At 40.9% G+C, this 26,965-nt stretch overlaps 2 protein-coding genes across 3 annotated transcripts; one reads left to right on the plus strand and one right to left on the minus strand.

Annotated features, from left to right (window-relative positions):
• Positions 1–833: 833 nt before the first annotated feature.
• On the minus strand, positions 834–21,132 carry scn4aa (sodium channel, voltage-gated, type IV, alpha, a). 2 transcript variants are annotated; one of them, XM_058620890.1, is made up of 27 exons: positions 20,972–21,132; positions 14,277–14,580; positions 14,035–14,155; positions 13,835–13,922; positions 13,621–13,749; positions 13,394–13,485; positions 12,980–13,213; positions 12,825–12,888; positions 12,527–12,668; positions 12,203–12,403; positions 11,922–12,092; positions 11,714–11,843; positions 11,036–11,274; positions 10,757–10,930; positions 10,296–10,652; positions 8,473–8,940; positions 8,028–8,069; positions 7,728–7,857; positions 7,435–7,589; positions 7,167–7,340; positions 6,953–7,075; positions 6,060–6,341; positions 5,922–5,975; positions 5,074–5,211; positions 4,872–4,976; positions 4,352–4,622; positions 834–4,247 (listed from the first exon to the last, which is right to left on the minus strand). In XM_058620890.1, the coding sequence occupies exons 2-27, from the start codon at positions 14,529–14,531 to the stop codon at positions 2,947–2,949; spliced, it is 5,640 nt and encodes a 1,879-aa protein (XP_058476873.1). In that variant the 5' UTR covers positions 14,532–14,580; positions 20,972–21,132; the 3' UTR covers positions 834–2,946. The 2 variants fall into 2 exon arrangements, with proteins under 2 accessions (XP_058476873.1, XP_058476874.1); XM_058620891.1 differs by lacking the exons at positions 12,825–12,888; positions 12,980–13,213; positions 13,394–13,485; ... (3 more) ...; positions 14,277–14,580; positions 20,972–21,132 and having other exon boundaries at positions 12,203–12,428; positions 12,527–12,611.
• A 1,579-nt stretch (positions 21,133–22,711) lies between these two features.
• Positions 22,712–26,524, plus strand: LOC131448840 (uncharacterized protein DDB_G0286299-like). Its single transcript, XM_058621630.1, has 10 exons — positions 22,712–22,900; positions 23,465–23,581; positions 23,817–23,969; positions 24,235–24,447; positions 24,604–24,729; positions 24,988–25,158; positions 25,257–25,400; positions 25,577–25,744; positions 25,936–26,091; positions 26,217–26,524. Exons 1-10 carry the CDS (start codon positions 22,754–22,756, stop codon positions 26,241–26,243), a joined length of 1,422 nt encoding a protein of 473 aa, XP_058477613.1. The 5' UTR covers positions 22,712–22,753; the 3' UTR covers positions 26,244–26,524.
• The last annotated feature ends 441 nt before the right edge of the window (positions 26,525–26,965 follow it).

Raw genomic sequence — 26,965 nt, forward strand, 5'->3', positions numbered from 1 at the left:
TTCTGAGCTGTTGAACAGCTGTTTCCTGCAGCCAAATATCCTAATATCAGTGATACATGAGCTAAAAAGTCACTGTTAAATTCTGTAAAGCCAAGCAAAGCTGCAAATACTTACGGTAACACTTTACAATGCAGTGTAAATACCCAACATGTACCGTGTAAGTCTTATAGACGTACTGTGTCATTTCATGGTAAGAACAGCGCATAAAAAGCAGTTACATTAGAATTAAGGAGTAACAATTGGTAATTTTAAGATGAAAGAAGAAATACTGTAAGTTTCCTTATACTTACTGACTAACTATGCTGTAGCCTATTTAGGGCAAAGGAGTAATACATCATAGCATACACATTTTTGAATTACTAAGTATCTACAGGATTAGATAAAATAAAGGAAAAATAAAGTCAATGCAGAGTATTTGAGAGGAAAGGAGAAACAAAAATAGCAAGTCTATTTGAAGTAGTGTTTTTGAATAAAGCAGATATAAATTGGATTGTCAGTAATTTTGTAAGTATCAGGTATGTACCATAACTTTTATAATTAATTAATTTTTTCATCTAAAATTGACCAACCAGTAAGTACTTAAATTACACAGTAAGTCGGTTATTTACGGGGTATTTAAGTGTTACCACACTTTCATTTTGTGAAACCCCGTTTACAAACTTTAAATATCTCTGTTTATAGCAACCATTATTGGTTGTAGTGAACACAAAATGTGAAAAAATTAGGGGCTTTTTTTGCCATGCAGCCTGTTCCTGCCTCCACCAACAGAGGGCGTCATTGCACAAGCGCAATTACACAAGCGACACACAAAATAAGCTCCTGACAACAGAGGCTCACAAACCCACTTGTCCCCCAAGAACTTTATTCTAACAATAATGTTACAGTTTTCACAATAATAAAATTATATAAATATACAAGAAGGAAATGATGCATATACAGGCAACACTAACAGGGGGTGTGGTAGTAATGACTTCCTAATGTAAACAAAGGGTGGATAGTGTCAGGTATATATGATTGTACCATAAGGGGAGACTAGAGTTTAGTGGTGCAGCAGTGAGTCAATCTGCAGGTCACATGACAGACATCACTGTCATAATAGAACACCTCAGAGGAAACATTCATTATTTTTTTTTGTTTTTTTTTCTCTTGGTTTGACGTTAAAACAGTGCTGACTACACACGCTCGGGAGAAGCAGAAAAATCTTCTATGATCTACTGTAAAAAACAAACAAACAGGAAATTCAAAAGTCTAGAAACTGTAAAACTGTAAAAGTGCATATGTTATTTATATTCAGAGTAAGACATTTTAAGTTCAGTTAAGACTTACAAATCCGCAGGTGAAGTGACCTTTCCACATGTGAGATTATTAGATGAATAGATCCAGTCAACAAAGGCTCATATATGCCTAAAATTCCTACGGAAAATAAATACTTGTATATATTTGTAACTAGATATGAACATAAACATAAAACTGCAGTCAAATATTTAAGCTACACAAACATTCAGCTGTGTGCAATGCACATAATCTAAACTGAGGCAAAACATGATCTAAAATGGAGTACTTATTGTTGATTCATTAACAAATATGGCAAACAGAATTAAGTGGGTTCTGTCTGTTATTTTAACATAAACATCATCGTCGTCATCATCTCGAATGAGCATTCACAGATAAGTCTAGAGAAACAATCAGATGGGCTAAAAGACTATTTTGAGTTTTGTTAAAAATCAGCAAATATCTGAGGGTGGGCAATTGTAGAAAAAAAACAGACATGCATGTATCAGTGATGAAAACAGAGGTCAACAAGGTTGAAGGGATATTAATAGTGCAATACAAATTGGGCAAGTCAGGGACAGATGTTTAGTCTATTGGCTTTCCTGTGTTATTATAATGACTAAAATAGATCAGAGCTTCATTTGATGGACTTGGACAAATCTGATCTAGATATGCTTTTTATTATTATTTAACAATGTACAAAAGGAGTTCAGTGATAGAACATCATTAGTGTCTGATTAGGATAATCTGCGTGTAGAGACCTCACACAAAAAAGTGACTTATATTACTTTTTTACTTTTTCCATCTATGAAAATAAACGAGGTATTAGATCAGTTCCATAGTGTTGCATGCATATAAGGCGCATTGCCAATATTTGCTCTGTACACTCTCACATTAGTGATGCAATCATGTCATATCAGACTGAGCAAATTGGTAGACTGTTTTTTTGTTGTTGTTTTTTTTACAGTACAGTTCAGTTATGCTAATGTCTTGCATATGACGTAAACACTATCAAATCCCAATTCAAGTTTTGTCATGTGATGTTCAAGTTGCACTTTGGACAGAAACAGGGGAGCATGGTTTTTTTTTTTTCATCTAAAGTTAGATGAAAGACTGTAGTACTCCCTGAAATCTACTAAAATTAGATTTTCCTGAAATATAAGGTGCAAACCTTGGCTGTATGTTGCAGCTTGAAGAATTTTGCACTAGAAATCCATCAAATCCCAGATCCTGGTCCACAATGTGTCACTCTACAACAACAAAGACTGTAACTGCAACGGCTGACAGTAAGTGTAAAGAAAAAAGTGTCTCCCGTGTATTTTGCCTCTTAAGAGTTGCATCCTGAGAAATCATATCTAATTGTACCCTTAAATTGAAGCTGTCAAATAAGGTACAATTTACTGCTTACTCTGTTATCCACAAAGAATTTAAGGCACAGAGTGATGATGATTTATTTACCTGACATTTCCCATATAGCAGATATCATAAGAGGAAACCATGCACTCCAGTTTCCACTCCAAAAGTTTGGGTTTAAATGTTGCATGAAAAAAACAGGAATTGTTTGTTGCGACTGTGTAACTTCCTCATCTAATGTGCATCACTACTGAGAATTAGTGCACTTACACTACTTTAATGACTGGTAAAAAAAAAAGAAAAAAGAAAAAAACTCTACTCTTATACAATTGACTCTCTTAAATTTGCCTGTAGGGCCAAAATGTGTTGGTTGGGAGCAGAATGTAATAAGACCTCATTAGTAATTTCTACAGGTACGACAATGATGTTTGGCTCAGGGGGTTCTGGATCACACTGAGCCTCTATGTTTTCTGGCAGTGTCTCTGATTTTGGAGGCTCCCGGTTTACTCGAGTCTCTAGAACAGCCTGCTCCATCTCTTCTGCCAGGTCCAAATTGCTCCCATAGAGCACTCCCAACCTCCGTGCAAGCAGCCCTTCCTTTTCAGGTGGCTCTTGATCTTCGTCCTTTCTACCTATCCTTTTAGAGCGATTCATAAAAGCAGCATGGCGTACGCAACGTTTCAGTAGGTGCATGCGGTAAGCTCTCTGAATGACCACAGCAGCACTCTGCTCTTCTTTGTGGCGTACCGTTGTGGTAATCGGTGCAAAGGAGTCTGACGTGGGGTTGTTCAGGATGAACTTAGCCTCAATGCTCTCCCGCATGGCTGCCATTTCCACTGTGTCGCCTAAGACCATCTGTGTGACAGCCAACAACACATCCAGGCAGTGGATCCTGTCCCCGATGACCAGGGGTAGATCCATTTCAATCAAGCGAAGTCGGTTGGGCTTGGCTACTCTCAGTGGCTCTTGCAAGGTATCACAAAAATCTGAGAGCTGGCTATACTCAATGAACTGAGTTCCATCCAAGTCAAACTTCTCCCAAGTTTCATTGAACATCTCAAAGTCTTCCTCACAGAGTGCATCACCACTCTCCTCCTGTGCCACGTTGAAGTTCTCCAAGATGATGGCAATGTACATGTTGACCACCACTAAGAATGAAATGATGATGTAGCTGCAGAAGAACATCATACCCATACCTGGACTGCCACAGTTACCCTTTACATCTGTGCCTGGGTTCTCAAAGTCTGGATCACAGTCTGGAGCGTTACTGTTCAACATTGGAAGTAAAAGCCCATCCCAGCCTGCAGATGTCGTAATCTGAAACAGGCAAATGATGCTACCGCCAAATGTCTCAAAGTTGAATATGTCGTCAATACCGGCCTCCTTTTTGACATAAGCAAAGTTTGACATGCCAAATATGGAGAAGATGAACATAATAAGGAAGAGCAGTAGACCAATGTTGAAGAGGGCAGGGAGTGACATCATTAGAGCAAAGAGAAGCGTCCGGATGCCCTTAGCTCCTTTAATAAGACGCAGAATCCTGCCTATTCTGGCGAGTCTGATCACTCTGAATAGCGTCGGAGATACAAAGTACTTCTCAATCAGGTCTGAGAGCATTATACCTAAAATAGAACAAGAAAACAATCAGAGTCAACATATTATCTGTGCCATTTGTGGTGTGGAATTGAAATTGAAAAAAATAGCACCTAATGTATAAGTTACCCACCAGCAATTGACAAGATGACCACGACAAAATCAAAAACATTCCACCCATTGGTGAAGAAGTATTGTCGCAGGGCAAAAAGCTTCAATGTACACTCTCCAGTAAAGACGATAATGAAAGCCACGTTTATTTTAAACAGCAAATCCTCCTTCTCTGCGCTCTGATTATCCGTCTCCACCATCATGGTCACCATATTGAGGCAGATGAGCACCATGATGAAGATGTCAAAGAACTGCTGACTGATGAGGTCAAACACCATACCCTGGATTGGGTTCTGTAGGTCAAAGGGAGAGTGGGGTGAGGGCATGGGAAATACAAATCCATTAGGGTCGTTTGGCCTGTTCACACCATCTGTGCAACGAAAAGGTCAGCGCAGGTGTCATGGACGACATCATCATTCCACGAATGCCGAGCTGTTGTGTAATTACTTAAGCTGACCCTGGTTATACTTTTCAACGTCAATAATGATTTGTATTAAATGCAGAAACTGACATCATCATGCAGTTGTAAATAAATGACATACCGTTGGACGTGGGATTGGCTTCTGTGGCTTCTTTGAACCAAGTTTCTTCATGGCCTCGTAGTATTTCTTTTGTTCCTCTGTCATAAATATGTCCTTATCTCCTAAGTGCAGAGACACAACACGATACACGGACTGTTAATCAGGAATCAATAGTTTTGTATTAGTGCAGACAGTTTACCCCTAATAAAAGGGAGAAACTTATCTTTTTCTTTTGTTGGTTGAAATTGTCGATAATGACACCGATGAAGAGGTTGAGCGTGAAGAAAGAGCCAAAGATGATGAAGATGACAAAGTACATGTACATGTAGAGGTTGCCTTCATAAGTCGGTTGATCCTCTACCTAAGGAGAAGAAAACATGTTGATGAAAACAATTTGTTTTATAGAAAGCAGATCTTTGATAGTGAAACTTTTGAAGCATACAGAGTAAGAAATATGACTGAGAGACAGCAGGGATAGGATTAAAGGTTATACTGGAATTTAATACAAGCCAGCCATTTGTCACATACAGTATTTATTAAATATACAGCATGTTCAATTATAAGTGCAGAATGGTGTTATTAATTAATATATACAGCTTTCTCAACTCACTGTACTGGTTGATCGGAATACCTTGCATATCGACAGTACATGCATGTTGTTAACTACTCTTTGAGTGTCATTATGGCAACCCAGTCAGCAGTGTCCAATTAAGATGGACAGTTTAAGCTTAAACCTTAACCACAGAAAGTTGTGTCAAATGCCTTAAAGATGTAATTAGTGAGTGAAGTAACTGATTCAGAGTTAAATGACTTCTGCATCAGAATCCACCATAAATCATGGGTTAGGGTTAACCCCAACCTAAACCAAACTTCATTTTCAATGATGGATTACTCTAAAAAAGAAAATGTGCAACCAACCAATATTTAAAGCTTAAAATACTAGCTGTTCTCAATATGATGATGTCTGTAGTGTATCTCTGCAAAAACAAACAAACTTAACACGTACAAAGAATATGCAACAACAAACCGAACAAAGACCAAAGTAAAGCTATAGTTAATATAAAAAATTACCTCTCTTGAGTCAACAGCAGCGTACATGATGTCCATCCATCCTTTAAAAGTTGCCTGCAAATATAAAGAGCATTGTTTCAAAATGTGTTTCATTGCATACAACAATTTCAGCTCTCTTTAAACAACAGTGCCCCTCACCACTTGAAGCAGGGACAGGTAGCCCTGTCCAACGTTGTCAAAGTTGACTTTGACGTTGACCCAGCGAGCTTCCTGTGTGGCTTCACTGATGGCCAAGCATTCACTCTTGTTGTAGACTTCAGAGAGGAGGAAAACCTCATCTGTGGTGGTGTTGATGCAGCGGTAGAACTTGCCAGCAAACAGGTTAACGCCCATGATGCTGAAGATGAGCCAGAAGATCAAACACACCAGAAGCACGTTGAAGATTGAGGGAATCGCCCCAACAAGAGCATTTACCACCACCTGCCCGACAGAGAGGATATAGTTACAATTAGAAAAAGACATATCATTATTTCCTGATGTATTTTGAGTATAAGGCGGACCATTAAACTTGGTGTGAGTCGATGCTGTGCTCAGTCACTGCCGACACTCTTACCTCACTCAGCTCTGTTAAAGCAGCCATGGTGTAAGCATGTATTCAACAAATAGAACAGGGAGAAGCTGGTCATATTAGTACATTAAACATTTTAAATCAACAACCCCATTTACACCTGGCATTTTATTTAATTTCCTATTCAGATTGTATATATGATCTAAACTTGATTACATTCAGTAATCCAGTGTTCACATTGTATCATATATCATAAGTGTATGAAGAAATACATTTTATTTAAATTTGTTTTCACTGTCATCACAATCTGTCCCTGACAGATCCAGAGGTAGTTGTGCCTATTTGGATAACAATCCCTTCCTAACCCAGCTTGGGTCCATTTAGACATGTATTATCATGTGAGTAAGCTCTAACTCTGATTGCAATCCAATTGTCCAAACTGCATTTTAATGCCAGGTCTAAATGGGGTCAATGTTAGCAGAGCACACTGCTCAAATGCTGAGCATCGATGACAAAAACTTACCCTCATCCCTTCAAATCTGGACAACGCTCGTAGAGGCCGTAGCGCCCTGAGGGTCCGCAGGGATTTGATTGGTCCAAGTTCAGAGTAACCCATCCAGTTTGCAACCAAACTAATCAGGGAAATCTGGGGAAGAATCAAAACATTTCCTATTCAAGCGTTTACCACTGATGTAAACAGAGTTCACATTTGTTCTGCTCCACACAAGAAAACTTACGTCTACAATAAGAAAGTCTAGCCAGCACCATGCATTGGTGAAGTAGGTTTTGAAGCCATAAGCCACCCATTTAAGGAGCATCTCGATGATAAAGACATAGGTAAAAACTTTGTCACCATACTCCAGAATAATTTTGATGGTTCGGCGTTTTTCTATGTTTATGTCCTCGAAGGCCTACCAAGAGAAGACATTCAATATCAAGATACATGTCCTAGCAGTATTAAAGAATCTTCATACAGTATCACTGTTGCGGGGTGACAGCACTCACCAGAGCTCCACTGCTGAGCAGGATCATAAAAATGATGAAGGTTTCAAACCAATCGTGTTCCACAATAGTGAAACAAGTCCTTCGGAGGTTCCACCATTTCTTGCCTTTGCCTTGGGTGATGTCCACAGTCAGACAAGGCCAGCGCCTAACACATTCTAAAGGAGAGCAAGGGTTAAGGATTATGTCCACGTATCAGACTTCGGCAGCATGAGCATTGTCCCCCTTTTTTAAAACAAGAACCATTGTTGGTAGGAAAACAAATGTGCGGTTCTAGTTTCACAGGCTACACGTACCATCAGTAAAGCAGGCCTCTGGCTCCACTGGCTCTTCTTCTTCTTCTTCTTCTTCCTCTGGTTCGGGCTCAGGTGGTTGATAGTCTGCTGTGCTGCAAACTGAGGAGTCCCCATCGCTCAGAGCACCCATCTGATCAGGAATCATAGGAAAGCACAAGTTACAAAGCTATCACTAAAATCCTAATGTAGTAAATATCCTACAGCACATAATTCGGCAGAACTAGAGAGAATATTTTGAATATTATTCCTTTTGTTAATAATTGTGGAACTCAAATAACACATTTCCTCAAGGTTACTCACTTTTGCCCTTCTCGTTGTACTACACTGACCCTCCGAGTGTTTCTGGAACAAAGCAATAGAGCAATTAACTTTAGTAACCATTCATAAGCAGCAAGATAAAAACCTAATTTAAACATGTTTATATATGTACAGGACATAACTGTGAATACACATACATTTCCCTATTCAACCAGCTATCCTTTACCTGATCGGTGGAATATGTGTTTTAATAAACTGGTATTTTGTCAAGTTTTTCAAACTGTGTACCAAAAGGATAATACCATAAACCTTAAAAACAAACAAAATGAACAGCAATGAAAAGTGACTATAAAGCAGAAACATTAAACATTAGATTCAAAATTCAAATATGGTGGCGTTACTACACAGTTCATTACTCATACAGTAGTATTGCACTGGGTGATCTGCCACCAAATAGAACAGGTAAGGTATAGGTAAGCTTTCTCACTCTGTTCTGATGTGTTTGTTTTTCATCTGGAATCGCTACATCATCTTCCTCTTCGTCGTCATCATCGGTATCATCCTCGCCAAGATTTTCAAAGTCTGACTCTCCCTGGGCAATTGGCACATTGAGACTGAGTTCTTCACCCACAAAAAATCCAGATGGCCGGCCTTCGACTAAGCAGTTAGCTACCCCGTCTACCATTTTGAAATCCTGACTGGTGTCCAAGTGGTTCATTTCAACCTCCTCCATTTTAGGGTCTACGTCATCTGCTGGACCTTCATCCGGCTCCTTGGGCTTTTTGCCAAGAATCTGTTGTACAGTTCTTGCGATTAATGCTTTGACCCAGTCGATGCCCCGTGTGATCCTGCCGATGGCGATCTGGAGGTTATTCATTTCTCCATCTTCATCTCCCCCTGAGAGGTTGTCACCACTAAACGAGCTAAGCAGCAAGGCCAAGAAGAGGTTCAACACCTGAAGCAATGAAACACGAAAGAGCCATTAAGGTAGTGAAAATGTACATCTGAGGCTTCGAGCATACGTGTTTTACATGTGTTTTTGTGTGTGTATAGTTACAAAATATCAAAATAATTAAAAACAGAAGCCTGGATAAACGTGTTGGTCCTGTTAACAGTAGCTATATTTAGTTTCTTAAACCTGTAAGTCAATTTCTCACTTCTTGTTTCCCAGGTTTAGCACGAGATCGTGGTTACAAAGTTGATCTATCTCATTCAGTGTAGGATCTGTGAATCAGTAAAGATGTCTGTGTGCAACACAAGGCCTGTGAGTGGAGGTTATACGAGAGAGGTTAGTTAGCCCAAAATGATTGGCATGTCTCCAACCACCCACATCAAGTCTAACCATGCGCGTCACATCGACTCCATCGCTCGATATGCTGTAGAACCAATGGCTTGATGTGATTAACTCCACTGATTATGGGTCAATCTGCTATCAAATTACTTCTTCTTAACACCCAGATCCAATGCCTCCTGAACTCTGCTCGCTCAGCTGTCTGTGTTTGTTCCTCCAGTGGCAGCATGCTTACTTGAGCCGGATCTTAGCACATACTCAAGGTCAAAGCCTCTGTTTGATGGCTCGAGTCATTTGACTTAAATAGAAACCCCCACACAAGTTAAGTGTTAAGTGTGTGTGCCTTCAGTGCAGAGGTTTGCAGAGGAGTACGAGTGAAGGGCCAGGCGCGTGTGAAACCAGCGGAAGGCCATGATAATATTGGCCCAGTGCAGTCACTGCATTACTTTTGTCAGCACTTGACAATGAGCCACTTCCTTCCCATTTCTATGAATACCCTTACAGGAAATGGTTTTGGCTCAAGCTGATGAATGTGAAGCTGAAACGTCATCTGTGAAGCCCTGACTGTGATGCCAAGATTAAATGTCAGGGACAATATTCATATTTTCCTGCTCCAGACACTTAGGATTCTTCACTAAGCGTCATGCACTCTTGAGCATCTTCACCCAGACACCCTGTGTAAAGGTCAGTGCAGCTGAATGAGTTTAACAGGTACCAATGTTCACAGTGCTTTTCAGTTCCTAACAACAAAAACATACCTTGTGTGTCTGATATCTAATATCATGGCTGTGTCTGTGTGTCCCTCAGCTGGTTGGTATGGTATAGAATGCTTAGATATTCAGACCGCAGACATTTCTGGCATTACAATGAGATATGTGAACCATCTGAGAACATAATATTCGAAGCAGAAACTCTTGCATCCCACTGTGTGTGACCTTTGAGTTGCACATGGACATAGATATACAGACACACATATGACAAGTTACTAAATAGATTTTTGAATCCCCGGCTGTACTTACGACAAGATTTCCAATGACCATGACCAACATGAAGACAATCAGACACATCGCAGGTTCGGTGACCTCCATGCAGTCCCACATGGTCTCAATCCACTCCCCGCACAGGATGCGAAACACAATGAGGAAGGAGTGGAAGAAGTCATTCATGTGCCAGCGCGGCAGCTCACAGTCTGCAGCGATCTTGCACACGCAGTCCTTGTAGCTCTTACCAAAGAGCTGCATGCCCACCACAGCGAAGATGAAGACGATGATAGCCAGGACCAAAGTCAGGTTTCCTAAAGCTCCCACTGAGTTACCAATGATCTTGATTAGCATGTTGAGCACGGGCCAGGATTTGGCTAGCTTGAAGACACGAAGCTATCTCCAACACAGGACATGCACATACAGAGACAGTGAATAACATAGGAAGTAATGTCATTGTTTGTAAATGGATGCAAATTAAATGAACCAATGATTCTCACCAGACGAAAAGACCTAAGGACAGACAGTCCCTGGACATTCGCCAGCCCTAACTCCACTAGACTTAGCGTGACAATGATGCTGTCAAAGATGTTCCAGCCAACTTGAAAATAATAGTAGGGATCCATGGCAATGAGCTTGAAGACCATTTCCGCTGTGAAAATCCCGGTAAAAACCTACAAACAAAAAGGTAAAGATTGTACAAGAACTGACACAACCAAATTGTAAACATTAGAACTTTTCTGCAATTAACCTTAAAGCTTGATGCGGTGCAAACTCACCAGATTCCCCACTGAGAGCATGTAGTCAAATTCTGCTGTCATGGGGTAGTGCTCCATGGCCATGAAGAGGGTGTTGAGTACAATGCAAATGGTGATTGTCAAATCGGCAAAGGGGTCCATCACCACAAAGTGCATCCAATTTTTAAAGTCAACCCAGGGCTTGCAGCAGTCCCACTTTAGGAAAATGTCGGCAAACTTGTACCAGCCAGGGGGGCAAGGCCTATGACTCTCCTCCAACTCTAGAAAAGAGAGAACAGAGACAAAACAAAACAATTAGGCAGTGTGCCTGTCAGTTTCATCAAAACATATGGGTTATCTTTAGTCTACGTGATAATGGAGACAGAAGCCAATGCTGAGTGTCATTGAAATTCTTGCTGCACAAGGTCATAGTTGAGCTGAAATAGCCTGAGCTTAACACTGCCATGGTGTGACACTAAATGCTGACAGCGTTTTCTCCTGCATACAATGTGATTAGCCTGATTGTGGCAACCACTAGACAATGTTACTGCATCTTAGAAATTTGAGCTCATTTGTCAGCATTCTGCCTGCAGGCAATGGAACCTTCTAGATACGTCTACCCAACCATGTTGCATAAAAACAAATAAAGAAAATAAGATGTATATGTAATGTGTGATTTTTTTCGTCTTGGTCTAACAGTTGCTGGTGCATTTTCTATACCATCCATGGCAGCTGTAGTAAGCACAGTCAAAGCACTTGAAGTCCTCTGTCCCATGCCCGGTTCGTTCAGACGATACATGCTGTGCCCAGAGCTTAGTGACATCTCTTTGAGTTCATAATCCACAGCAGACTGGAAAACAAGTTGGTAAACTTTCAGCTTTACACATAGCTAGTGCTCGTCGCAAGAAATCTCACTAACACAACTGACCTTAACCATGGTGGGTGCTCTGACGAGCACAATAGGGATGACTCTCCCATTGCAATCCTTGACAACATCGTCATGTTCAAGACTCAGTTCATCATCCGCCAGCGCCGACAAAGAGTGACGACTGAGTGATTTGTTAGTGCTCAGAGAGACTTGGCTCCCAATAATGTGAGCCTGTTGGTTTAAAGAGTTTTAGTTGAGGTAGTTACACTTATGTGATAAACAACCCTCGGTAAACCACCGTGGCATCTGTTTGTATCCTTATTACTTATCCTTATAGTTACCTGTTCCTGTTGAATTTTGAGTTGCTCAAGTAGCCGCTGGAACTCCTCCTCTTTCTCTCTGGCCTCTCGCAGAGTTGCCTGATTCTGCTCATCATAAGCCATGGCCACCACAGCCAGGATGAGATTGATGAGGTAGAAGGAGCCCAGGAAGATAACCACCACAAAGAACAGCATGTATGTCTTACCAGCTGCCCGCAGGGTCTGTGTAGTTGGAGCAAAGGAGAAACTGCGAGAACTAAGGACAAGATTCTCTTTAACTTTGCATTGACAGAAGTTCCAAGATAGAGGTTAAATCTGACTGCAACAAATAAAAGAAGTGCCAACCAGCTGGAAAAGGTTTTCCCAGAAGTCCTGGGTCATGAGTCTGAAGAGGGCGAGAAAGGCCCAGCCGAATGAGTCAAAGCTGGTGTAGCCATAGTTGGGGTTTGCCCCAGCCTTCATACATGTGTATTCTTCGGGGCACTTTCTATCAACAGAGGAGAGTCAGCATGCAATGATTGCTCCAGACACAAAATCACACTCAACACCATACTTGTGTGATATATTTAACATGTTTGCTGTAACAGTTTTGAAACAATTAACCCCCAAAAGATACCTGGAGAAGATAAAAGACAATACATACCCAGCATCGGAGCTGTTCCCACAAAGAAGAGCATCTAGGCTGTTCGCCAAAAAATAGTGATTCTCTATAACAAAACAAGAAAACAAATACTTACATCTGCTCCAGTGTGGAAACAATTTTGATGAGGAGACATAATACGATAGCGGTGTATATACCTGGGTTTTCAATATATTGCAAAAAATCGAATGTACTGTTGGAGTATGTCGTCTGATTCATGTCCATGGTGTTGTTTGTATCAATGGGCCATCGCACACACTTTTGGCGCAGATTTCCCATGAAAAGCTGAAGGCCAACGAGGGCGAATACAGCAAGAGCAAACACAGTAAGAATCATGACGTCCACCATTTTCTTCACCGACTGGATCAAAGCGCCCACGATGGTTTTCAAACCTAATAGAAAACAAGATATATGTGTCTGTCAGTGTGGCATATGATAAATGATAATAAATGTGTCTAATAATGTATTCATGCAAGGCAAGTTACAAAGACAAATACATTTAAAAGCTGTCAATCTTTAGAAATACAGGTATAAAGACACATAAAAATATCATAATAAGTGATAAAAAATACCAGGAATCACAGTAATTGTTTTGAGGGCTCGAAGTACACGAAATGTCCTGAGGGCTGACACGTTGCCAAGGTCAACAAACTCAGTAATATATCTGTGGAAATACATAAAACAATTATTTAAATGCAATCTGCATCACGTCTACACATTTCCCAATTCAAAATGGCCACACAATGAGAACATTCCATACAAAAACGCAATGTGACATGTAGGCTATATGGTAACTTACGCCATGCTGATCACCATGAAATCCAGCCAATTCCATGGATCTCGAAGGAATGTAAAAGATCCAACACAGAAACCTCTCGCCAACACTTTGACTGTTGCTTCAAAGGTATAAATACCTGTAAAAACATACCTGGCAAGACATTATGGAACAGGAGTGAGTGATGGGAACACAAATATATATATATATATATAACTGGAATTACTAAGGTACTCACTCAACAGTTTTGCTCCATGCTGGTGGGTTACTCATTGTCATGAACACACAATTTGACAGAATTGTAACCATGATGAACAAGCTGAATGATTTAAATTCGGGATTAAGGAAATAAACTTCAATGTTATCTTGTCAAAGCAACGCTTTACTCCTCATCTCTAAAACTCTACACACTCAATAATTCACAATGGTTCAAAGGATATGAATGTATGAGAATTTTGATGGCTCCTCTTCTAACCAAACTAAAGGGGCTCAGAATGTAGCAAGCTGGTTCTGCGTTGAACCTGAAGATTGTCTTTCCTTTGCTGATCACAATGAATGTCTGAAACACACAACAATGATGAGTAAGGACAAACATTTGTATACAGACATTTTTGTCACATCATTTTTGTAAGAACAGGAGTGCAATGTGGCTGAATCAGCCCACTTAATCAGACTCTGACCTTCTCCGCTTGGTAGAAGGTGTCCAGGTCCTCCAGAGGTGTGTTGAGCACCTCTGATGGAGGGTCTCCATAGATCATGGGCAGGCCCTTGCCTGCCTCCATGTCAGCATGAGGTGTTGGTTTCTCCTGATCCTCATGGCCCTCTACTTCTGCGGCCTTTTTTCTTTCCTCCTGGAGCCTCTCGATCTCCACCAGTGATTCCTGGGTGAAGGGGCGTAACGTGTGGTAGACTGAGGGAGGGAGCAGTTTCGCCATCTTCGCATCGCGAAGGGATACCGCCTCAGCAAGGTCTCCCTAGAAGAAGCTGGAGGGAGGACCATCGGTGAATACAGGAAGCATGATGACTTTGACAAATAGCAAAGACACCAGAGGCAAAACATATATTACTTTCCTGCACAAATGTCTGACAGCCAGGAATTTTTCTCATATTCATTTTAAAACGATACATGAATCAACCAAAAATGAACTTTTGGTTATGTCCTAATTGACAAAATGTGTGCAGTAGTGCTTAAGGATGATAAATACACAACTTTAGTTAATTGCTGCCTTGTATAACCTCATATGTCACCCTGAAAACCTTGGAGGGGAAGTTCCTTTTTGGTGGAACTGCCGATGACATTTGAAACCTGCGATGCCCCATGTGCTCTACGTCTCTGAGGCGGCACCACTTGCAGCACCGCGAGTGCTTGAAAGTGTCACGACAGGCAACAAAAAAGGCCAGACGGTAGGAGAGCATAGACTTTCCCACCGTTCTAAAGGGACCACGACATTGCTTGTGTACATCAAATTACTTATGAGGTTAGCAGACGCTGACGCTCTGCATTGGGTCCAAGTGGCATTTGCTTACATCCTTTTGATGTGTTTAGCAACCAGTCAACATCACTTGGTTTCCTCTGCAGCAGCTAATGTTAGGCTGCTGCTCTCACTCACATATATAATTTAAAAAAAATAATAATGTTATTACTGCTTATCCAAATGTATTAGTTGTTTTACTATTACATGAATCACATAATTACTGTATGTACAAACAATTAAAAATAAACAACAAAAAGCTTTTTTTGTATTTATTTATCAAAACTGATCATTAATGTAATCAACCTTTAATTATGAAAAATGCATAGTTAATGGCCATTATTTTCATTATTATTCAATCTCAGTGTGACTTCCTAGTAAAATAAAGGTTAATAAAAAATGTTTGTTTGGTTGTTGCCCTGTGACATCACTGGACTTTTTAAACTTAACACATAGTAAAACAGCATTAATCACCAACTCATACAAACGAGCTGGTAACAGAAGAGAGGCAGCTGCTGAGTTTACGCGTGTAAAGACACACACACACACTCAAACCACTTCTCTCGAACAGAAGAGAAGTGATGGGACACACATGGAAGTGATGAACACACTTGCACAGATATGGTGGCTGCCCAGCTGCTTCGGGCAATCAAGACGCGGCGTCGTGTTTCAGGAGCTCGATGACTCTGCTCATTCCTTCCTGGCCGAGCCTTTGCTCTGCTCCTCACATCCCTGCGATAAACAGGACAGCATGCCAACATATCTTACCGAGCTTCTCTACACTCCCTTCTATTTCACACCGGGGGCCCCTTAACACACTGCGCTTCCGCCCCCACACCCTCACTAGCACTTTACAACCTGTACCCCCCACCATCGCCATCCTGCTCCGTGACACTCGAGCTTCCAAATCCCCCTTTGATACAAGGCAGACTTCAATCATCGAATATCAGCCCTATCAATCATCAAACCTGCTCACCCAACTTTTTCAGACACACACAGAATCTGGAATAATAGCACTTCAGTGTCAATGGTCCAGCTACTCCCTTCCCAAGTCCTAGTTTCCCCTCCTTTATCATCTTATTTCAAAACCATCATTCTGGGAGCCACAGGCCCTGATGCCCTCGTCTGTGAGCCAAACCTAAAATATACCGCCGTCCTGGATGGATGTGTTCCTCTGTGGCTCATGGTAAACATTTCCTAATTGTATGGCATGAAACTGTCCCTGCTAAAGGCATTAAAAGTCCTTTAAAGAAATAGCCCACCCCTCAGCTGAAAATGTGCCAATCTTTATAAAAAAAAAAAAAAGAGTGCTCTCTGGTGCCCTGTCACCCGCGTCGGTTATGTTTTGGCAGCATGTTAGGTTTTGTAGCAACATTAATCAGTCTCTCTGCATGAAAGAGCCAAGAGTATAGGCAAGACTGGATATTTAGTGTCGGTCAAAATAGATTATGTGTATCATGCTTAAACCTAACCTGTCCAGAAAATCTGGTACTGTCTGGAAAGCAAATGTTACAAGTAGTCAGATCACTTACTTTGGTAAAAAAAAAAAAAAAAATGGAATTGAGAATGCACTTGAAAATAGGTGTCAAACGTTAACGTAGTGCATTTTAACATTTGTTCTCTCTCTTTTTAGGACACTTTCTGGTTCAAACACTGACAATGTCAGGACCTGCATTCTTCATATGGACCAACATAAGGTTTTGATTAAGCTGTCCACTATGACTGTAAGTCAATGCAGTGTCCTAACAAGGTTAGTTATGGAAATAGGTAAGGTAATAGGTGAGTTAATAATTCTAACCCAAAAAATGTAACATATTATTTAATCAACGCACTAAAAGTGTGATGGCAGCCCTAAACTCTGACGTACAGGTAACAGGTAAGAGTTGATTGTTTACTTTAGTGAACTTACTTTTTTCACTGTATTCTTAATTGAACATGCAAACCCACTCACTCTTACTCTAGCAGAACAATAACACAAGTATTCTGCTGCTGGCCTGTTATGACAATAAGTTTAGTTTTGTTCTCTGTGGACAGTTTGGACCAAAATGACCTTGTACCACTAGTCACAATAGTTACTTAGTATATTTTAAAATGTTGGTCTGCCCACATCTGAACCATCTAAATGGGGGTATAAAACAAAATAAAATTTATATATATATATATGTATATATATATATATATATATATATATATAGTTTAAGATTACTCATATTCTGTAAATCTTTCTAGGTACTTACACCACTGGTTTGATTTAAGAGTCTAACTGAAGACAGTCAACGCAGTTCCATGCTCATTGAATTGCACTGTGGACAGGTGGCAAACTGAGGAAGACTGAGGGAATGTTGAATTTCAGAGGCCTTCCCCGACAGTAGTATATATATCACCTTGCATGTCAGTGAGGACCATGTGACCTGTGACATTCTGGCTGAGTATATAGACAGGGGTAATGTAGATACCTCTTCGTTACACTAGCTGGCCCTGGAATGCGAATGCCAATGTTCATCTCCGGAAACTAACCCAACTAGCGACAGGGATTTTTGTCACAAATGCAGCATGAGTTCACAGAGGCGAGTGGCGTTCTCCTCACATTAGCAGTTCACTAAATTTCAGGGTTCCGACACCTTCACAGTGTAAAAACACGGTAACATGTTTACACTCGTCTACAAGCGTCTATTATTTCAACCAATTTCAAAGATTTATTGGTTTAACTCTAGTTAACGTGATTGGGAAAACAGGTCCATGTGACAACGTGGCACAATGTGTCCGTCGGCTCATTATGCTTCCATTCCCGGCATGTGGTTAAGCTGTAAACGACAGAACTACAGAGCAAACAAGGACTTTTATTCACACGTCCTTTGACATTTACCGTGCTCCTGTTTCCCCCGGGTTTTCTCACGGGGTCAGATCACATCACTGTGGTTTGCTCTCCCCCAGCTTGCTTCAACACCCTGTCACCCACCAGTTAACCTTGTATTTCAAACCCTATAGGGAGCCACATTAAAGCAGACGTTTACACCTGTTGCTAGATCCCATCCTGCCATTGTATTTTGTCACCGGGCGGGTTTCACACGTCTAACATCACAACGTCACGCATGCTTGTTCTAACTGGAACATAAGAGTGGTGTCTTCTGATTGCTGTCTTCAAATTAAGAGTGCCTCTGATATGTCTTTTTCAGATGTGGGCACTGCATGCGTTATAGGACAGCTGTTGTCACCCGTGGTATGCTTTTATCGCTGCATGCCGAGGAGCTGTGAAGACCTTGGGGTTATCTCCATGTGATAACTGCAGACGGAGACTTGTAGGCCACCTGATTAATAAATCCAGACTTAAACTGGGCAGAACATAATATCCAGCACAGTGCTTTCCAAAGTGTGGGCCACAGCCCACTGAAGCTACTGCAGGTAGGTCATAAAAGGTCATTAAATGCACAATATGTAATTTCTGCCACTTGAGGTCTCTCTCTCTCTCTCTCTCTCTCAATGAAAACTAAAACAAAAGACAGAAGCAACGTGGAATCATGAGCTTTGGCTCACATCCTGATAAAGTGGTTGATCCTCTTTGTTCTTTTCTCACCTTGTATTCCAGCTTTTCTTTTTTTTCTTACATTGCATATCAACTTATTTAAAAAGTGTGACACCAACCAACTGACTCTCCTTCCCTTCCCTCCTCCCTCTCTCCAGTCTCGACTGAAGAGCATGATTAGACACCTCACTCCAGCTGGTGAATCTCAGCTCAGCTGAACCGCAGATCAATGGCGATGAAATATCAGTCGCATGTGTCACAATCACAAGCACGTCCTGTATATGTTACAAAATGAAAGCACTCTAGCTTTTCTGTGACCTGATCCCATTCCTTTTTTACAGCTTTTATTGTAAAATATTTGCTGGACTTCATACTGAAGAGTCCTGGCATGAAAGAATATTATTTATGGGGTTTTTCAAAGGCAAACCTTGTGTAAAACACAGAAGTGGCTCCGCTACGCACATGGCATTACTAAAAGCCAATCAAAATGAATGAATCTACATATACCAATTAAAAATCAATAAATAGATATTAAAAATAATAGCATATTAAACATCAATGTTGTTGTTTTTAGATATTTTAATGCAGAGATATTACCCATTGAATCTTTTGATTCAAGAATCATGAAATAAACAACATTTGTATAGTCTTAGATATAACCTCCTACACAATGAAATGAATTTGTTTTGCATCACAGGGACTGATGCCATCCTTTGATTTATTGTCATACAGCTTTATAAACAGATCTCTGTCACTTCAAACTGACCCATTTGGCCTTTGCACTTGCTGCACACAAATCTGAGAATTACATGTGGACATGATATTGAGAATAATCTGTCCAATTTATGGGGGCCAGAGGGAGTTACCTTTGTATTAATAACACCAGTGAAAAGAGCAAATTATGTGTGAATCATGTCTTAAAAACTGTACTTTTTTCTATGCGTCACGATTACAGCAAAACTAACGTCAAAGATATTTAAGATGACCTAATTGAAAGAATGATATGGCATATTTTGAAGGCAGGCGCTCTTTCCTTATCTTTTACCTTATTTTACCTTTTGAGTACTGTGGAAAATACAGACGCCCAGCCAAGAAATCACATGGGCTCAGTTGGTGAAAGAAACTCAAGACCGACACCTTCTGCGTCCAAGAACATGTGATGCGAGACACACAAACACACTCGGCCAGAGTTCGACCATGCCCTATTCAACACTGTGCCCTTTGAGACACAAACGTGTTTGTTGTGCCACCAATCACGCAGCGCAGAGGAGCGCCGTTCTGAATCGTAAACTGCAAATTCACTCATTAACAGCTTCGCTTTCTTGAGTGCCATGGAATACACTGATATGCAATACTCAAAGAGTCGATGATACGCATCCGTGTTAAAATCTACAGCTGGAGCTCTGAAGCCCAGCTTGTTACATCGGGCCTGCAGGTGCACTGCAAACCAGATCTAATAAGAAAGTCTCCACAGCTTAATTATTAGTCCAACCTTTTGAATTTACCCCATGGAGACAGGGCCCCCCTTTGTTGTCCCAAACCTCTGATTTGGACAGCAGAGAAATTGTGGGTTATATGAGCATCCACAGCATCATAGTATCTGGCCCATCTGCCATGAAGGCCTGACCTAAAAATAAATCTTTGTCCCTGTGGGAGGAGACATAGTGGGACTGAGGGGGTTGCAAAGCGCCCACACTGGGCATTACAAGCCATGTGGCTCCAATGAGACATTTACCTGGCAGGTGAAGCCAGTGTCCTTCTTTTTCTGCTGCTCACGCACACGTTTCACATCTAATGGTGTAGTAGAAGGAGAAACACACACGGCAGGCGCCGCATGTGCCCGCGCCTTCACAACCCAAACACACTCTCACTCATGCACACATTCAAAAACATCGCTGAGGCGCCATAAATCTACCATTTCAAATTTGACTCTAGCTCCATTACAGGTTCATGTTTATTATTAGAGTAAAGGTGCGCGTATTAAAGCTCGTCTTTGCGTGTTATTCCTTTGGCAGAGCAACTCATTATTTTAAGTGCCAATAAAAAAAAAAGACCTTCTATTATTCATAACACAGGAATTTTCTTTTTACCTTTTAAATGTAAAACTTAAGTCAAGTGTTCAAATGTAAAGCAGGGAAAAACAAATTTAACAATGGTATTTTTTTTTATATTTTAATCCTAAATATGAGACATTAGTCTATTTCATCCAAAAATTATAAAGTGAAAATAAAAAATAGCACCAAACTGTGAAATACAGTGAAGCCACGACCAAGTAAAACCCTGAAAGCTGCAGCCTGATGGCAAACTTTCCCACTCCAAGCTTGAAGCAGGAGTCATCTTTATACTCGTCGAAGACAACAGAGGACAGGTGGCAGGTTACCTTACAAGCTGCAGAAAATATTCCCACAGAATCCAAGAAACTTGGCGGAAAATAAATTAATAAATCAGGTCCTCCGTCCAGCACCACACTAAGGACGTAATTCTGCCCTTTCTCTGGCAGCCAGTGCAGGGCTGCAGGCAGGACAGCTGTTGCTGACGCAGGGTGGTGGTGCCTGGCAGTGAAACCGGAGCAGTTGCTCCAGGTAGGATCAGATGAGACCTTTGACACTTCCGACTTCCCTGTTCCCACACAGCTGGTCACTGCTGGTGGAGCCCGGCATTTACATCTGGACCTTTTCTCATTATAGTTCAGACAAGATGGCCGTGGTATTATCCTGTCACCTTCACATGTGTTCATGTGATCTTCCATGCACACTTCAATTCGTCATTTATTCCTGCAGATTAAAAAGAAAGAAGATCAGCAGTACATATCGGGTTTATAAATTGACCCATTTCAGATGTGTAGCTTGGTTTTTGTGAGGTAACTAGGTCCCAAAAAGTGGATCAATACCTAAACCTTTAAAGCAAAGAGTTGCCAGAACTCCTATAGAAATCTGCTGTAGTTTTAATATTTTTCTCATGTGACGAGTGAAGAGTTTTGTTCCCAAATGATCAATTGTACTATTTTTTCTTTCTTTCTGTTCCAGAAAGTAGCAAAGTGGAAAAAACCTCTTGTCAACCACTATAGATCAAGTTGTGGAGGTTGTTTTATACATAGTACATAGTAAAATGACAGCAGTTCTTAAATTAATTTGGATTAAGATTGACTTAAACGACCAGTGTTCATGATTTAGTCAGGATCACTTAAATTAGAACAGATGTTCATATAGTTTCATAAATATAGAGTCACATAAAACTTAAAACTACTGAAAGAAGTTTTTATGTTTTATTACTTGAACATCAACGCAGAGTGTGGCATTTTTGCCACTAGATTTGACAGAATGTTATATTTTCACCAAACAAATCCCCAGTGTCATAATGACAGGGTCACATTGTACATAATTCACCAGTAAAGTACATCTGACTTTTGATTTTGAAATCAAATATTCTCTGTTTCCAGTTATAAGGACAGGACTGTGATCGGTGATCTCGAGCCTGATTGGGCGAGTCCTGCTGTCAGTGTGAAGGCTATATTTGGCTGAAAGGTGTGCAGTATGATTATACAAGGAAAATGATATCTGTGATTACAAATGCAAACCAGTGTCATCTGTTTCTTGGAAATGGAGCCTGCTGCGATCACCTCCCCCATGCAGCTGAAAAAGCCATCCTGTAAACCCACGAGAGAAAATCGTCCCTGTTTCAAGCTATAGGACATATAAAATAGACAAGAAATGTTGGCCATGATTCCTAAGTATCAACATAATTTTTTTTCTCCCCCTCACCTTTTGTAAAACTTCACAAAAAAAGGAGGCAACTCCCAAGAAACCACACATTAAAATAAAACATTTTAAAAGTTTATAAAAACAAGCATGAGAAGCCTACTGGCAGTCTGGCTGTGAGTGGTAATAAACGTAATGTAATGGTGAGTAGGAACTATTTAAACGTTCCGGAGGGAAGTAAGAAGAACGCGACACTGTTACTATGGAGACAGTCGTTACATCCGGAAGCTCAGCGGTATGTGTTTTGTCCGTGTGTGTTTTTACTCTATTATAAGTTGTTTTAAACTGTATAAGTTGAATTTAAGCCACATAGAAAAACATACTATATTAATGACTCGTGTTTGTTTTACAGGTTACGACGTGAACTCTGCATTTCAGGAAATAAAGAAAGAAAGAAAGAAAACATGGACTCTGAGTATATAAAGAAACATCTTGGAGAATGTCTGGCAGAAGGACTGGCTGAAGTGTCCGAGCAGCGACCTGTGAAGCCCATCTTATACTTGGCTCACTGGCTCTACAAGTACAACTCCAATGTTCAACATCAGGCGGAGGTGAGCTGCATCTCCGCTTCCTTGTCAGTAGGGGGAGCACTACGTCATTATGTCGAAAGCACTCGACTACAGCGAACCAGGGCAACTGATGAGCTGAAATGAAGAGGCAACAATGTCAATCAACAGTCTTCATTATTAAGTGCAAAATGGCCAAAAAGTCTCTAAAGCTCAGTCAATAAACAAAAACTATAACCTGGGCACCAGGGATAATAATATGGAAGCATCTCATGGCCAAACACTCACCAGTGTGAAACTGCTGATACTAACAATAATCATTCCTCCACTGCCACTTACTGTGTATCTCAAGGCGCTGAAGTTAAACAAAGGTTTTAAGAACCACTGTAAAGGATGACACAGGCTTAGACAGTCTAAGCTGCTCAGTCTGAGTGCTATAACACTAAGTATCTTGTGGAGACTCTGGCCGTATAAACCCTCTCTTAAAAGAGCTGCATGGAGATATGAAGGAAATTAAAAATAGGCTACTTTATCAATCCATCCTCAACTGTAATAGTGTCCTCTCTGTAAGTCACAAGCCTTGTTGCCGTACCATTTTTCCATTTGCAGAAAAAGGCCCATCTCCTGGAGCAGGAGCAGGCGAAAGCCAGAGAACAGGCACTGCACAAGGAGAAGCTGAGCGGGGAGGAGCCAAAGATCAGTGAGGCCTTGGAAAAGTCAAAAAAAGTATGTTGTGTGACAAAATCCCTGTAATGTTTTTTTGTTGCAAGGCCTGGAGTTTTAATTTCTTCAGTTACTCATAGTTTGTAACATACAGTTAGGCCTAAAACATTAGAGGATCCACACTTTTTTTAACCATTTTGATAAGTTGCTGTTTTAAATAAATAACCCCCCAAAAAATTGAGAAACGGGAAGAAAAGACCAAAGTTTTTCAAGGGCACAACACCTGATCTCTGAACAGGAGCATACAGGGTTTGATGTTCTGGAGCCAGCGACAGCAGCTGTTAATGACGTCACGCCTGTGACAGAGGAGAAACCAAACACACCTCATCCTGAAAACCAGCAGGGCACAGATGAACTCCAAAGTCAAGCTCAGGAAAAAAACACCCCACAGGTGATTAAGTAAAATAGTGGCTCTCATATCGGTGTGCTGCTGCTGCTGGCTGTGTCTCCATGGTGATCATTTGCACGTCCCTCTATTTGGTTTTGATTTATTACCTTTGTTAAGGTGTTGGAGGTGCTGGTGGTGGTGGTGGTAGTGGGACATCGTGTTTTTCGCTCCTTCTGATACACTTTGTGCATGACGCGACTTGTGTGGTGTGGAAATAGCCATCAAATGAGTGACTGCACGTGGTTTAAGGAGATGGTGTGTCTGCCAGGTCACAAATGATGTCACCAGGTCCGGATCACCTGAGGGAAAACCAGCAGAGGAGGCTAGCAATACTTTCTCCGAGACCATCAGCAGTGAGGTCAAAGTGGAGTCTGAGGAAGTGGGTGTTGGAAAAAACCAAGAGGAGTCAAGGAGCGAGAAAACTGAGGAGGAGCCAAGCAACATCAGTCAAGAAGAGAAGAATGACCAAGATGAGGTTAAGGTGATGAGACACTGTGGTGAAATTACATCTATATAAGTGCACACCTGTGACATGACATCCTGGATGGTTTGTATCACAATGAAATATTCCTAGAAAAGATTATAAAGTGTTGAACAGTGGAGAGGGCTCACGGTTAATGGTGATGTTATTCTGCAGGTGGTTGATCAAGCTGAATCTGCCGAGGCTGACGCCACAGGCAAAGAAGAGGCTGATGATTTAAAAACAGACATCACAGAAGAACCTGACAACAAACAAAACAACGAATCTCAAGACTCAGAGAAGGTGACGCTGCTGAAATACAGCTCATGTGATTTGATATTGTGACGTACATGATGGTGTAAAATTGAGAAGATAACTGTCCAGATTAGGGACTGAAGAACAAGGTCAGAGGAGTCAAGGTGAAGATAATATAGACTCAGATTTCAGGCTGAAACCTGACTAAAGTGACTAAAGTGACTAAAATAGTTTTCTAAAATCGTATCTTAAGTTACATTCTTAAGGTTTATAGTGATGTTACTGTGTCTCACAACTGTGCTGCAGGTGGTTGGTCAAGCCGCAACTGCTGAACTTGAGCACCCTGACCCACACGCTACACTTAACAGCCAAGACGCTGATGATTTAAAAACAGACATCACAGAAGAACCAGACGACGAACAAAGCAATGAATCTCAAGACACAGAGAAGGGGATGCTGCTGGAAAATACAGCTCATGTGCTTTCAACTTTGTGACTCGATGATGCAAAAGCTAGAAGATATAGAATGACGATACAGAAAGAGTGACGCTGTTGTGTCTCACTGTTGTCCTGCAGGTGGTTGATCAAGCCGAAACTGCTGAGCCTGAGCACACTGACCCACACGCCACGCTTGGTGGCCAAGACACTGATGACTCAAAAACAGACATCACAGAAGAACCAGACGACAAACAAAGCAATGAATCTCAAGACGCAGAGAAGGTGATGCTGCTGAAATACAGCAGATATAGAATGATTTGATCGATACGGACAGAGTGATGAAGAGGAGATTAAGTGATCTGAATTTAACAGGGCAGATTAGGGACAGTAGACTGATGTCAGAGGAGCCAAGGTGAAGGGAAACTTACAGGAATAATTCTTGACTATTGTTTCACCAGGTCAATGAAGTCAAAGATGATAAACCCGCAGATTCTATACTGGTGGAGTCGACCACAGACCCGAGAAATGAAGATCTCAAAGGAGAGGAAACATCTTCTCCTGAAGAACAAACAACAGAAACTGCACTGGAGACACATAACTCAAGTTCTCATGCTCCTCAGGAAAAGGTATCTGATCTACTTTAATCTTCGTCAAACAGGTGTAAACCTTGTCTTGTATACAATGCAGAATATTTCTCAAAAAAACCCTTGTAAGGGATAGAGGTTTTCTCTTACTGTGAAGAAGTAAGAGATGTAAATACAAGGCTACAAAGGTTCAGTGCTTCTAACAGAAATATGTTCTGGCCACTACATCTCAGGCAGAAGCAGACGGGCAACACACAGATGAGTCCATGAGTGATGCAACAGCAGAGGGGACGATAATGACTGAAAGACCAGTGACTTCGCATGGGGAACAGGAAAGGCCTTCTGACAAAGATGACTCCATTGAGGAGGTTGACACTTTAATGAAGCCGGTAACAACTGATCTGTTAGTTGATCTGTGTATGATTTGTATCAATAACATTCCCACTGACAAAAAAGCCTGGACTAAACTATTCATACTTAACCTCAACAGCGTATTTACTCCGTTTCTTTGCAGGAAGAATTAAAAGAAGCTGAAGACTGATCCATCTTCAATTACACAGTTTATACTAGGTTGAAATAAATACATTTGAATTTAAACCAATGTGTCAGCTGTAACATCCTGACTCACTCAGCATCTTCCACTTTATCTGCAAGTTTTGGGCTGTAGGAAGAAGCCCGGAGAACCCACAGAACCAGACATGGGTGAACACAGGGAGTCCCTCAGTTAAACAGAGATTTGAATCCCTGACCGTCTTGTTGTGAGGCAACAATGCTAGCCACTGTTAAGCTGTGTGACAGGAATGAAATGAATATAAAATGTTATCTCTGACTAATAAAATGCAGTTCATGTCAGTAATGTAAGTACTATAACCGTCACAGCCGTTCTTCCTCTGAGTCGTTTCCTCTTTTTCTTGAAGCAGAGGGTACAATGTGAAGATTTAACCATTAAGATTAAAGATTAGGATTAAAAGGCCTGTTATTAATACCAACTTAAATATTGGTAGTTGTGACTAACAAACTCATAGTGTGGCAGCTTTGTAACCAATGTTTTTGTCACAGTTCCAATTGATGTAAAATAATTCAAATTTCCTGCTATGGTGGTTTCAAATGTACAAAATAATCAGTAGTTAATTCATGCTGAACATGTCTTCAGAGTGGTGGACAAAAATCATAAAATAATGTTGTGTGTGGACAGAGTGAGAGTTCTTTCACCCAGTGCCAGCTCACGCATCTGAGCAGCTTCCTCCCACACAGTGACAAACC

Source organism: Solea solea, chromosome 21, assembly GCF_958295425.1.
Source record: "Solea solea chromosome 21, fSolSol10.1, whole genome shotgun sequence".
Taxonomy (NCBI): domain Eukaryota; kingdom Metazoa; phylum Chordata; class Actinopteri; order Pleuronectiformes; family Soleidae; genus Solea; species Solea solea.

Coding starts and splice junctions, on each gene's coding strand:
- scn4aa (XM_058620890.1), bottom strand. CDS start 14,531: ATGGCGAAACTGCTCCCTCCCTCAGTCTACCACACGTTACGCCCCTTC. Junction 13,923..14,034: donor CAAAATTCTCATACATTCAT/ATCCTTTGAACC, acceptor CCGAATTTAAAT/CATTCAGCTTGTTCATCATG. Junction 10,653..10,756: donor TCCTTAGGTCTTTTCGTCTG/GTGAGAATCATT, acceptor TGTTGGAGATAG/CTTCGTGTCTTCAAGCTAGC.
- LOC131448840 (XM_058621630.1), top strand. CDS start 22,754: ATGGACTCTGAGTATATAAAGAAACATCTTGGAGAATGTCTGGCAGAA. Junction 23,970..24,234: donor AGGAAAAAAACACCCCACAG/GTGATTAAGTAA, acceptor TGTGTCTGCCAG/GTCACAAATGATGTCACCAG. Junction 24,448..24,603: donor ATGACCAAGATGAGGTTAAG/GTGATGAGACAC, acceptor GTTATTCTGCAG/GTGGTTGATCAAGCTGAATC.